The 12,814-nt window shown below is 46.8% G+C and overlaps 1 protein-coding gene across 1 annotated transcript in view; it reads right to left on the bottom strand.

Annotated features, from left to right (window-relative positions):
• PAPPA2 (pappalysin 2) overlaps positions 1-12,814 on the bottom strand; it is a 170,973-nt gene that overhangs the window by 42,202 nt on the left and 115,957 nt on the right. The window contains exons 17-18 of the mRNA XM_073358102.1: positions 4,431-4,599; positions 1,630-1,762 (exon numbers count right to left, since the gene is read on the bottom strand). Coding sequence (XP_073214203.1) covers positions 1,630-1,762; positions 4,431-4,599 — 302 coding nt within the window. The remainder of the gene's footprint in view (positions 1-1,629; positions 1,763-4,430; positions 4,600-12,814) is intronic.

Below are 12,814 nucleotides of genomic sequence, written 5' to 3'. Positions count from 1 at the left end.
CAAAAACACACCGGTGGTGGCAATTGCCTTATGTGCTACAGTGCAGTGGTTGGAGCACTCACCCAGGCTGTGGGAGAGCTGGGATCAAATCCCCGCCCTCTGCCGGATGTGGAGCAGGGACTTGGACCCAGGTCTGCACTTTCCATGTGAATGCTCTACCACGGGGCTACAGCATATTCTGGCGTGGCCCTCCCTCTCTTCTGCGGGAGCTGTTCCACGTGGTAGGGAATACTTTCAGCAGTCATCGGGTCAGAGAGAGTGAGACCAACTCGGCAGCACAGCAGGTCGGGCAGGCCCCGTAGAGCCCGAGTTCCAATCCCTGCTCCAATAACTATTTAAAACACTTCACACAAAGCGGTACAGCTTCAACCAAAGAGACTTACCCCAGCGTACCCTACACCCCAGTGGGTAGGGCACTCGCCTGGGAGGTTCCAGGCAGATTGAGGATTTGAACGCAGACTGCAGGGTCACAACTGCTGCCATGTTTTGTGGGGGGCTTGATTTGGCAGGTATGCTGAGAGGCTGCCTGTGAGCACATCAACAGGATTGGCCCCACAGGTGAAGCAGAGGGGGGAATGCCTACTTTGAAAATCCCACCGGGGCCCACCAGCTCAGCTGCATCACAATATAGATGACTGTGTGCATACTCACTGGCAGAAATGTAGGCACCTAGGGCACTTCCCTGGTGGAAACTTAGGTGTCTAAAGGGTTAGGTGGCAGCTGAGCAGGGTTTAGGAGGATTTAACTTTTGAATGTAGGAGCCTGCAGTGGCAGTTTGATGCCTAAATTTCTTTGTGGATCTAGCCCTTGATCTTTTTATTTCTTAAAATTTAATAAAGAACTTAAAAAAATCAAATTACAGCTGTGCAAAATGTTCCGAATGGAGCCTGCAGCCATGGGAAAATGCCTGGGTTTCATCACCCGCCCCAAACTCATACCAGGCTTGTCAGAAGTTTTGCAAAACTTAATTGGCCTTTTTCACCAGCCTGGGCCCAGTTTTGATCAAACTTGGGTGATTTATGGTTTTGCACTGAAAACTATGTGGGTTTTGCATTAACACTCCATTTAGACACAAAGCCAAGTCCGATGTGGCAGCTATGATTGAGTGTTGCTTTAAAGTGGGAAGGATATAAACCCAAGTGGATTTAGACCAAAGAAACAGTTTGCATGGACCCGTGAAGAGTAAAATTGCCCAGTTTCACATGCCAGGTAACTCAGGTCATCCCTCTAGGAATTACCATCACCACCACAACCACCCACAGTAAAAACAACTGCAAAGGGTGTAAGAATACGGCAAATGGCTGTGGTTTGCCTCGCTGACATATTCCTTCGCCTCATGAAACTACACATCCTTAACCCAAAGCCAGCATTAGGATTAAAGCTCTACTGCTAACATGGCCCGATGTTATCTACATCCATAAACTGCCCAACTGGCTTAATGTGCAGACAGAAGACTAAAAACAAAATGGAACTTTGTCAGAAATTTAAATGTTACTGGAGCAGCAAAGGAGTCAGTGTGACCTTTCACTTAGTCCTCTGAGACCACAGTAGACCCAGTTGACTCAACAAACAGCCTGTTCCAAGAGAAGCGGGTTTGGATCAGAAATCAACATCCTTTTTTGCCCTCACCAATGCCATAGCCTTCTTCACACTTGTACTCCACTAAATTCAGCTCTGGAGGTGGAGGACAATTGCCTTGCAGGTTCTCACACAATTTAAACTCCTCTGTCCATAAGCCCTCTTTAGTACAAAGGATAGGAACCTAGAAAAGCAAAGAGAGGAATCCACATTACTGCACTGTACAGCCAGTACAAGAGGCTCTGCAATGGCTTTTGTGTCTATTCCCCTTGTCCTAGCCACACGTAGTTATACCAGAAAGAATAACCGGCCTCCCACTGGAGCCCATTTAAATCATGTTATCCTTTTCCCCACTAACATCAATTTCACAAAATGAAGTTTAGGAGGAGCCTTCTCTCACTGAAATCAAAGGCAAAATTCTCCATCGACTACAGTGAGAGCAGGATGCAGCCTTTTATAAGTTATGCCAAAATGGGGGAATCCAATCTATGATGGCCAGTACCAAATGCTTATGAAGCAAACTGTTCCACATTGCAATTTGATCCCATCACAGGAAATTCACCACATGTATTTCGATGAGACACTTGCAATAGTCCTTCTGCAAATTGCCCCAGCAGCAATTAACCTTTCATTTAAAAACAAGCAGAATTGTTGACAGTACAAATTATTTTCTTCCATGAGTATTACAAGAGTGCGTGACAGTTGCTGCTGGGCTGGCCCTTTTGGGAGAGTGAGCTTAGCTCCACTTGGGACCCATTAGCTGCCTCCCAGGGGCTGGGTTTTATTGGTCCTCACAGTAACGCAGCCAGAGGTTATGGGCCTATTGCAGGGGTGGGTGGGTGAGATTGTGTGACCTGTGATGTGCAGGAGGTCAGTCTAGAGGATCACGATGGTCTCTTTGGTTCCCAAAGTCTACAAGAGCCCAGGAAAACCATTGCATCACAAAGGCATTGACAACAGACCTGAGATTTCCTACAACTGGATGGGAGAGAAAGGAATCCCAGGCCAGGTGCTTACAATCTAACCCAAATATACCAAAATAAACAGATCTGCAGAGCAGCTGCCAATGCTACATCTGCATTCTGCTGTCACAAAGTTGGCTGGTCCTCCAAGGGGAGCTGGCCTCAGTGCCACCTGAGCCGAGTAATTCATCTCCCAGGGATGGCTTTGAGGCCAGGGATCAGGTGATAGCAGGTTACCTGGCCCACAGATCAAGGGTCAGTAAGCAGCTCAGTACTTCTGTTCCTTCATGAGCATTTGAGCGAGTAAATTTTCATTTGCAAGAACATGGGCAGAGAGCATTGCAAATACCAGTGCAAAGAAACATTCATAGGGCTCTGCCATGGAAATGCACTCACACCCATTTTGAAAGGCTCTCCATTAGTTGGATGCCAGATTCAAACAAACAATTCTGAATGTCCACAGACAACGTTGGCTCCTCTTGTTTATTGAGGGCTTGTCTACACAGCGAGTTAGCACATGGCAAGCTAGAGTGTGGATCTACAGTGCACTAGCTTGCCGCACACTGACTCGCCGTATGGACCCTGCTACAGTGCACAAAAAGTTCTATACAGTGCTCTGAAGTGTAGACCAACGTCTAGGTCACCCAATTAAGGGACACACCAGTGCCACGTGAGTTAGGGAGACAGTCTTTGGGCACCAACAACAGCTAGGAAATGCTCACCATGACCAGCGTGCATATAAATATAGGAGAAAAATTCTTTGCAAAATTATTTGTTGAACAACTGTAAATGACAAACTAACCTTTAAAATAAATTACAATGGCTTTGCAGATATTTGTGAACAGAAGACAGGCCTACATTTGTTAAATACCTGTTGGGTTGAATTATTTTATCCTGAATCATTCAAGCAGCTTGCAGGTCTTGTTGCCCAGGGCTGGGTAATGCATGGGGCTCAGTTTGGAACAGAACAAAATTAGGACACAGACTGGTCTCCCACTCTCCTACATCAGGAGCCAAGGTGCCCATTTTAGCATTCTTAACTCTCATCTGGCCCCTATGGTTTGTGTGCATGCGTGTTGCACACAACAACAGAATAAAGCAGCGTAGCAAGACGACTGAGGTGTGGACCCTATAGCTATTGTGCTAAACAGCTCAATAAGTCATGAAATATTGCTCACTTTCAGCTTTGCTGTTGGTTTGTATATTAGTTCATGTCCCCCTTTTACAGGAGATGGATTGGGTCAGTTGCAGAGCATTGTGATAGATGCTGGTTTCTGATGCAGGCACCAGCATCTGTCCCAGGTAGGCCAGGAAATCTAGGCCAGTTTCTGCTCTAAATCCTAGGAGTTGCCTTGATGTCCATTCAGGCCAAACACAGAAATCCAAACTTCATTTCAGCAAAGCCCTTAAGCATGTGCTTAATTTTAAGCACATGCTTAAGTCCCCTTCAAACTTCAGTACTTTGCTGAATCAGGGCCTGTTTCCAGTTCTCCTTTACTTTGGCCCCAGTTGTTCACTAAACACACATACTTAACTTTAACACATGAGAGTTGCACACGGCTAAGTGTTCACATGATTAAGGCCCTCGTTTCTACTGAACTGACAGAGAGAAAAATTCCTCTATCCACCTGCAAGACTCCAGTGTAAATGTCTCTGGCAGGCTCCCAAGGAAATCCCATCCTAGATGCTGATTGCAGCAAGTACACCATGGATTTGCAGTTCAGCAAATAAATTCAGAACCAGGGCATGGAATATCCTTTGCAATGCATGTCATTAGCTAGCCACGCTGCTTTCAGGCCAGCTCAAAGCCATACCCAAACAAGGTCGCCAGGGTGTCCTCCAGCAGGCTTGCTGTGCTCTTGCATTCCCCCTTAAAGAAGTCATTCTTACCCTTTTGCTCTGCGGGTTGCAGCGGAGCACACATTGGGTGTCCAGCTCAAAGCCATGGGTACAGTTGTACATCCCCTCAAAGACAGGAGGGGGCGGCTCGCACAGCACTGGGACGCAGCTGCCTTCCTCCCAGACTCCACTTTCCAGGCAGTGGATCTTCAATAACTTTCTGGAGAACACACGCACAAGACAGTTACTGTACCACACACCCAAAGGGCAATCCCAAAGCTGCAAATGCTCACCTACGAAAGAGGGCGCTGTTAGTTCTGTGGCTTCAGCTTACGCCTTTTCCCCTAGACTAAAGGAAGTTCACATTAAGCTCCTGGCTGGAACTATGTTCAAGCCCACAACATCCGCTGATCAACTGCGGTGGGAGCCAGGAGAAGGGAAAGGGAGTGGAGTGGAGAAGAGAGCAACAATACCCCCTGCAAGCAAATCTGAGTGGATGTTTGGCAGCTTGTGTTATTAGGATTGCCAATAATAATCAATATTGAACAACATATAGTTCTGCAAATAGAGCTGCCTTCTCTGAGCATAATATCAGAGAAACGACATTAAGGCCTCCATTCAGCAAAGCACTGAAACCTCTGCTTGAGGCCCAGGGTTTAAGCATGTGCTGAAAATTAAGCACATGCTTAGGTGATTTGCTGGATCAGGCTCTGACCCATTTAGGCCCCACTTCCACAACACACTTAATCACATACTTAAATCCATCCCTGTTCAGCAAAACTCTTACCTTTCAGCATGTGCTGAACTCTCCTTGATTTCAGCATGAGTTTGCTGTGTTGCTTAATCAGGGCCTTAATTATCCAGGCCTTTCCCTATGTAGCACTGCTTCCTACAGCACATTTCCTAGTGCTTTGCCCAGTACAGGTTTAAATGTCCAAAGTCGTGGTGCTTCCTTTACTTAAATTGGGAGATTACCTCAGTCTAACAGATCTCACTATCAGGAAACTTTTCCCTCTCTAGCTGAAATTTTCCATTCCTCAATTTCATCCCCTGGCCCCCTCCCAGCTCTTTCCCCTTGTGCCACCCTAACAATTCTTCTCCATCCATGCTGCTCAAACCCTTCTGATACGTGTACTCCATCTCTGTGCCCTATCCCGTAGCCAAGCGATATATACTTGGCTCATTCAAATGTACCTCATCAGTAAATCCCTCTGGCCTCTTTATCATTTTTGTGGCTCTCCTCTGTACTCCGTCCAATTTGTAAATATCTTTCTGGTATAGGAATTGCCATACCAGAACTGACCCATATCTGCTTGTATTGCTAAAACAATATAACATTTAAATCCTTGCCAAAAAAATAATGAAAAAGAAAAATGTACAAAACAACAGTCCATTTACTCAAGTATTCTATTGCTGGCAACCATCTACATACCACATACTTCAGAGGAAGGCATAAAAACCCCACGATGCACTGGGACAACTGAGCAGTACGGGTGAGAAAAGTCTTTGTGACTCCAGCCACGAATGAGTTTACACCCCTTGATGCATTAGGACTGGTAGCTCTGGTGAGTTTTACCCTAACTAATATAATTGCAGACAGGATCCTTATTAAATTCAATGTTTACTTATCCTTGGCTGACCCTGCTCTAGAATCTTTTGACCGCTTGTAAGTCTCCCAGATTTTTTACTCCTTTGCTGTTGGACTTTTCTATAAGTTTAATGATGATTTTCATTGTCCAGGACCGATCCCTCACTTTTTTCTTCTCCGCCCCTCACCTCCAGCAGACACAGTCCTAGGAGGCAGCAGCTAAAAGTTTCTAGGACACAACAGATAGCCAGCCAGCCAGTTTTAATTTCCTTGCACATCTCTGAGTGTGATTATCGGATCTGAAAAGCAGGGGAGCCATTGTGTGCTGCAGAAATAGGGGCAGGAGACAAAAGGTTGAATCAGCACCTTACAATCCAGCTCAAATAAGGAGCAGCGCATAGCTGCTTTCCATCAGTTGTGGGGCAGGGACTGAATTGTGTCTCTGAGGCCTTGTCTACACTAGGAAGTTTTACTGGCAAAACTCTTGCCACTGACATACCTATTTCAGCAGGGTGCATTCCTATTTGGCTGCCCTCACCAGCGCAGTGTGTCCTCATGGCATCAAGTTGCACTGGCAAAAGGTGATGCTAGGTTTTATATCAGCAAAAGAGCTAGAGGAGAGTCAGTATGGCCATTCTGCATGCCTCTTGCATAATGCTTCATGTAGCATGACCTTACAGCTACAATTTAGCCCTGTGTTTCTACTATAGCATTTCAGCAGGTGACAGTGTCTCGTGAGGGAGCTAAAAGTGGGTTAGACTATAAATAAATCCTATGAGATAAGGCTATGAGGAGGCTTCGTAAACCGGGCCTCAATCATTCAGCAATGTCCTTTAAACAAGAAGCATCCCTTTGGGCTTGGACAGTGACGTGCAAACACTCACTAGACAAACACCTGGGAATAACTGATTCAGCCACTATATGTCACTGTTGCTCTTCAAAAATGCATCCAAGGGCCTTTCAGCAGAAGCAAGGTAACTCCACAAGGAGACAGCCGGCGTTCTTGTCAATATGGTGAGTTACTGCTCAGCAACCTAAGGTGTGACTCTGCAGTGCTGCAGAGTCACACTCTGGCTTACGGTGCAGTAATTCACCACGTAGACAAGCCCTTAGTATCAAAAGGGCTGGGAGCCTGCGACATGCCTAAGGAATGTGGGATTTGCACAGGTGCCCTGTGTGGTGAGTGAGATCCTTACTCGTCACTCGCCTTTTCGCTTTGATGTGGTGCTGGAATTAACACACTGGGGCTTCCAGCTGCCTGCCAGTCTGCCCAAGCCATACACGGCAAACTCACCCTTTGTCAGATGAAACCGGGAGAGGGAATGGAGCTGGTTGCAAACACTGCAGCTCTCTGCCCGCTGGATATGAACTCCATCCACCACAGATTACTAAAGCAGGGGCTTATCAGGAGCATGCCGACTTTCCTCATAAGCAGTGGAATATTCCAGAGATAGGAAAGAGTTTGGCACCGGATGCACCCCACCCCACCACACCCGCTGTCCAATGTGAAAAAGGCACATCCTATGAATCCTAAACAATAACTATATTTTCAGGGACCTGTCCAAGGCAAATTTCTCATTTCAGGCTACTTCCCAATAGGGTTGACCTTCCCTGACAGATAGGAGGTGGCAGCTACACCAGTGCTGACGCTGCTGACCCACAAATGCTAAGCAGCCTCTTTCCAGAGAGGTGCTGAGAGGGTGGGGGAAAGACTTAAAACCTGTAGCCCTAAACTTTGCTGTGCAAGAAAAACACCTTGACTCCTTCTGATCTCAGAGAGTGACATTTACTTAGGATTAGCGGGGAAACTAAAAGCCCAAGGAAAATAAAATCAAAAATCAAGTGTTTCAAGCAGATGTTTAATGGGCAGAAGGTGAAGGCCGCAGGGAAGATTTATGAGGCCTGCAGGAGCTGCGTTTGATGTGAAAGGCATGAATGTCGGTCTCTAAAGCTCCACGAACCATGCAGCGGGGAGCTTGGCTAGCACTCAGATGTGTATTAGAGTGGCCAGGACTTGGAGCAGAGGATCCACTGCACCGAGGCCAAGAGGGACTGCTGTAAATCAGCTGAAAGCTCACATTATCTGCCAATGGCAGGAGATTTGAGGATTCCAAGTCTAGAAGGAGAGGGGGGGTTGCTTATTGGTAAACTAAAAGACAGAAAAGCTGGGTCACTGGATTTCTGCCTCTTTCCCCTTGTAATGGTAGAGGGACCAAAAAAACCCCCACAACCACCCAGCCCCAAGCTAATGGGGTGTAAATCTTTATTGGTGCTATTAGAGATGTAAATACATGGGAGTCTGTCAGCCTATATTTTCTTTCCCCTGCTTTATGGCAGGACATTTGTATTTTATCTGGGATGGTGAATCTATGGCTTAAGAGCTAAAGCCCATGCTCATACCCAGCTAATGTAAGATGGCCCTGTGCCCTGGTGTACTCGGATGGCTCTTGGACTAGTCTGTCCTTGTTTGCCCAATGTGGCCTTTCTGAAGTGCTTCCAGCCTCTATCCTGCTAACTTTCCATTTTATTTTCCCCGCATCCACCTTTCTTCCCCTTTCATGGTCTGCTTCAGTGCCCTGTAGTATTTGGACAACGCAGGGAGCTGGAGACATCAGATGTCCCACTTGAAGGGGTGCAGTTCATCTTTTCCTGGGCCATCTCAGGGCTGCGTTGAATTTAGTCAAGGGGTGAGATGCGAATCATTCTTTGGCCGGTGTCTCAAACGCTCGCCCACTCATTGGCAGCTCAGCTGCTCTGGCATCTCATATCTACCCTACTGGAGAGCGAGGGGACGGCTCCAGCATCAGCCCCTGTGGCGGATGGAAGCAACAGAGACTGGAGACAGGCAGGGGCTGAAAGGAATGTAGGCTGAGGCTGTCTAAGGCACCTAGAGGATTTGGAAGTTTGGTTCCCATTAGTTTTATCCCCTTAGGAAGCTTTGCAAATCCCATCCCGAGTGAATACACCTTCCTTCACGCTGTCCTTGAAATCAGCCAGTGGAATGAATTCCTGTGCAGCAGAGGATTCACTGATCACAGAAATCACACAGGGTTCTGGCCCTTCCATTCCAAAACACACAGGCCATTGAAGTACCAATGTTGTTGAGGGGCCTGGCTGGCCCACAGAAACCATTTTCAAGGGTGACCCAACCAAATTATGAGGATTCCCAAGTGGGCCTCATCCAGATGGGACATAATGAGACCCATCTCCCCCATCCAACCATCACAATCTCAAGAGATATTATCCCCCAGCCCGGCCCCTTCTGATTATTGCAGCCTTCAATTCAGTGCCCTCCAAGGAACCCCTTCTCCTCCCCTTCCCACCTCCCCTGAAAAAGGCCTTCTCCACATGAAGGCCGTTTCCTACAAATTTCCCTACTGTTGCTAACGCTGGTATGGCTAAACCACTGTCAGCACAAGCGTGAGCACTAGCGATGGCTCCCACAGCCACTGCGGTTTGTAACCCCTTGTCCATCAGACTCGTCAGAGGGCACAGTGGTGGAGGCCTGTCTATGCGAGAGCTCCCCATGTGGCTGACTGCTGGCCAGTGGCACCAGTGTTGCCAACAGCTGGAAATCGTTAGGTTTCCCCGAGTGCAGATGCAGACAAAAGCTCAAGATGCTTCTAACCTCCCCTCTCACAATCCTCAGTCACACCATTCCAGTGTCCCTTGCAACCAAATGGTAGCAATCGCTGCACAGACCTTTAACTGTACACTCACAATCTCCTAAGGGATTCCTTGTCCTTAAACATCTCAAAAGAAGTGTCTATCTACTTGGAGCAACTCTTGAACAGCCTTTTCTATCAGACAAAGAATTTCCTTGTACATCCTGCCCCTCCACCAAGGGAATGGGAAAGGTCTTTAAGGTCATTGGGGCTCTCAACTCTTCCTTATTAGAGCAGAAACCTTCAAAAGTTGGGAAGTTCAGAATGAGCATTGACAGCTCAGCCTAGATTCCCCATGTGCTGTATGTAGCAATCCAATCATTGTTACCTAATTGCATTCCACCTTTATGTAATCAGCCATGGCAGTGTGTGTTAGGGAATTAGAGGGCATCTAATCAGGAGATGAGGAGGCAGAATTTGTGTACATATTTCAAAACAAATCTTTGTGTAATTGCTTTCCCACTGGTAAAAATCAATTAAAACCAAACAAAGCAGAGGGAATTCTGGCCCAGCTGGAATGAAAGCCCCAGAATGTTCAATCTGAGGGAATGACTACGCAGTGACAATCAGGTGAATGGCACTGCGGCTGGGGGGGAGTAGGAGGCAGCATCCCACACATCTGGCAATGTGCAAGGATATTGGTAGCTTCTGAAGCCACCCAAATAACGTAGGCCTGAGAGTTTGACATGTGCAGCAGTGGTCTTGCATCTGCTTAGGAAGGTCTGGGAAAAAAGGAGCAGAAAGGAGGAAGGCTGGCCTTGTAGTTAAGATACTGGACTGGGACTGAGTATATCAGATCATTTCCTAGCTTGGCCACAGACTCCCTGTATGACCTTGGATAAGTTGCTTCAGGCCGGTTTTTTAAAGGTATTTAGGTGCCTAAAGAGGCAGATAGGTGCCTAGTGAGATTTTCAAAAGCATCTAGGCACCAAAATACCTTTAAAAACCTAGCACTTCCTCTCTCTGCCTGGCTTTCCCACAGGGAAAAGGAGGGTAAATGATCCTGCCTTCCTCCATCTTTTGTCTACTTGCATGATCCCCTCTTTGGGGCAGGGACTGTTTCTTAATGTGTCCATAGAGAGTCTAGCACAACAGGGGCCCTGATCCTCACTGGGGGCCTAGGAGCTACTGTCAGTCATAATCCATTTAACTAGCAGGGCAAAAAATGGATTAGAGAGGAAAAGTCTAACAAAAGCATCACTGCAGAAATATACCATCTAAAAAGCATCTATTTGCAGAAGCTGAGCTGTGGAGGGAAGGTGGGTTCTCATCCTTACATAACACAGGGTTCCTGATAGCTAAAGCAACATGTTTTATTTTAAATGAATCACCCTGGGAAAAAAAATAACTCCGGGCCTCACTAAGATCACTGTGCATCACTAGAACAGCAGAGAGTCGCCTACGGGGCATGTTACACCAAGTCCTCCAGAGATAAGGGGGCAGAGTTGGAGTGCAATGCGCTGTGCTCATCTCCGGTCAGCAGAACTAACCAAACCCGTGGCTTCTCTCACTTGCGCTGGGGTTCAGCCCCTGGCTGCCCAGTTTTGTGAACCCAAAGAGAGCTTGATAGATTTGCAAAAACCTTCAACTGCCCATAGTCTGTCCAGGTGCAATGAAGGGAAAGCCCCTTAACAGCTCAGTCAGTGCATTTGACAGATTTGACAGGCTGGAGAGTGCATGGAAAAATAAAGTCTGCACAGTTTATATTGGGTATGTAAGTTACTGTGTCCCACTGATTCCAAATGCTTTATAAGTATAACTAACTAATCAGTAGACTCTTAAGTAAACATGTGTAAACCAAGATTTAATCACACATCAACAGTTACTCATCCAAGGAATGACTCCCACTGAGCTCTATGGGCTTTGGATCAGGCTCTCACTGTATTTGTTAACGCAGATGTTAATCAGAGACCATCTTCTTCTGGGTTTCTACAGTGCCCAGCACAAAGAGGTGATGGGCCAGGACTTGGGCTCCTACATGCTATAGCAATGCACACAAATACTCAGACTACAACCCTGAAATTCACTCTAGTTTACACAATTTTAATTGCTGAGAAAGCCTTGATTTGCAATGTCGTTTCAGTCCCATGCACCTATCATTATGCATGACAATAATGACTGTACTTCTGTCTGGCTCCTCACAGTCCCAGGAACCTTAACAGTACTTGACAAAGATGTGTGCAGTAATCACTTTATCCATTACGGGGCAGGGGGAAATATGGACAACCATTTCACAGCGCACAGCAGCACTACACCAGGGAGAGCCAGGGAAGAAGAAAATTGCATCCAATTAAAGCTGAAAGGGGAGATTAAATAATCCAAAGGTAATAACTTGATTTGGAATTGAGCCAAGCCCCTGGGGGGTGCACAAACACTGGCTCGGAATCTCTAATGACCATAACCAGCCAGACCTCAGTGGGTCTCACCCCAAAAGACACTGCAGCACCCTCTAGCACAATGGGAGGGTATTGGCTCGGTACAGAGATCAGTGCCCCCGTCTCACCAGGACCATCTCCGACAGAGGAGAAAGCACTTTCCAACTGCAATGTAATTACCTGATTGAAATTTTGCCAGGACACTTGGGTTAACATCTCTGTCCCCACAGAAAATCACCACAAGCTTTCATGCCCACGAGCAGTAAAGACATAGGTTTAATCCCTCATTTTTTAAAGACAGCTACTCCAGCAGCACAGTGCGCTCATGGTGGACCATCAGCTAATTACCGCCTAAGGCCCTAATTCTGCCTCACTCAGAGATGTTTAACTTTAAGCCAGTTAAGAGCCCCCCTGAAGTCACTGAGATGGCTCACATGCTTACAGGTAAGCACTTGCCTAAGAGAGAAGAGAGACAAGCACCATCTGTGGAACCACCACTAGTACTTCTGGGAAAACCTTAGTTTTTCTTTGAGGTCTCTTGCCGAGTACAGAGCCAGTACACCCCTGCTTAGTCTGTAAGACTGGACGGCAGGACTGCAATTCATATGCGCACACGAGGACAATGGAGATTTACATCTTGTTCCCATCAGTTTCCCCACAAACAGGTAAACTTGATTTTTGTGCAGTGACGTGTGTGAACACTAGAAAATGGCGATGAATTGTTCACACATAGGCAACCAAGCTAACTTGTAAAGCCAGCGTGCAAACATCTTTCTGTCCCAAGGGACTCTACTACAGTAAGCAATA

The sequence above is a fragment of the Lepidochelys kempii genome, chromosome 8 (assembly GCF_965140265.1).
Source record: "Lepidochelys kempii isolate rLepKem1 chromosome 8, rLepKem1.hap2, whole genome shotgun sequence".
Lineage (NCBI taxonomy): Eukaryota > Metazoa > Chordata > Testudines > Cheloniidae > Lepidochelys > Lepidochelys kempii.
The sequence above is the reverse complement of the archived record's forward strand: the minus strand, read 5'-3'. Positions and strand labels throughout refer to the sequence as shown.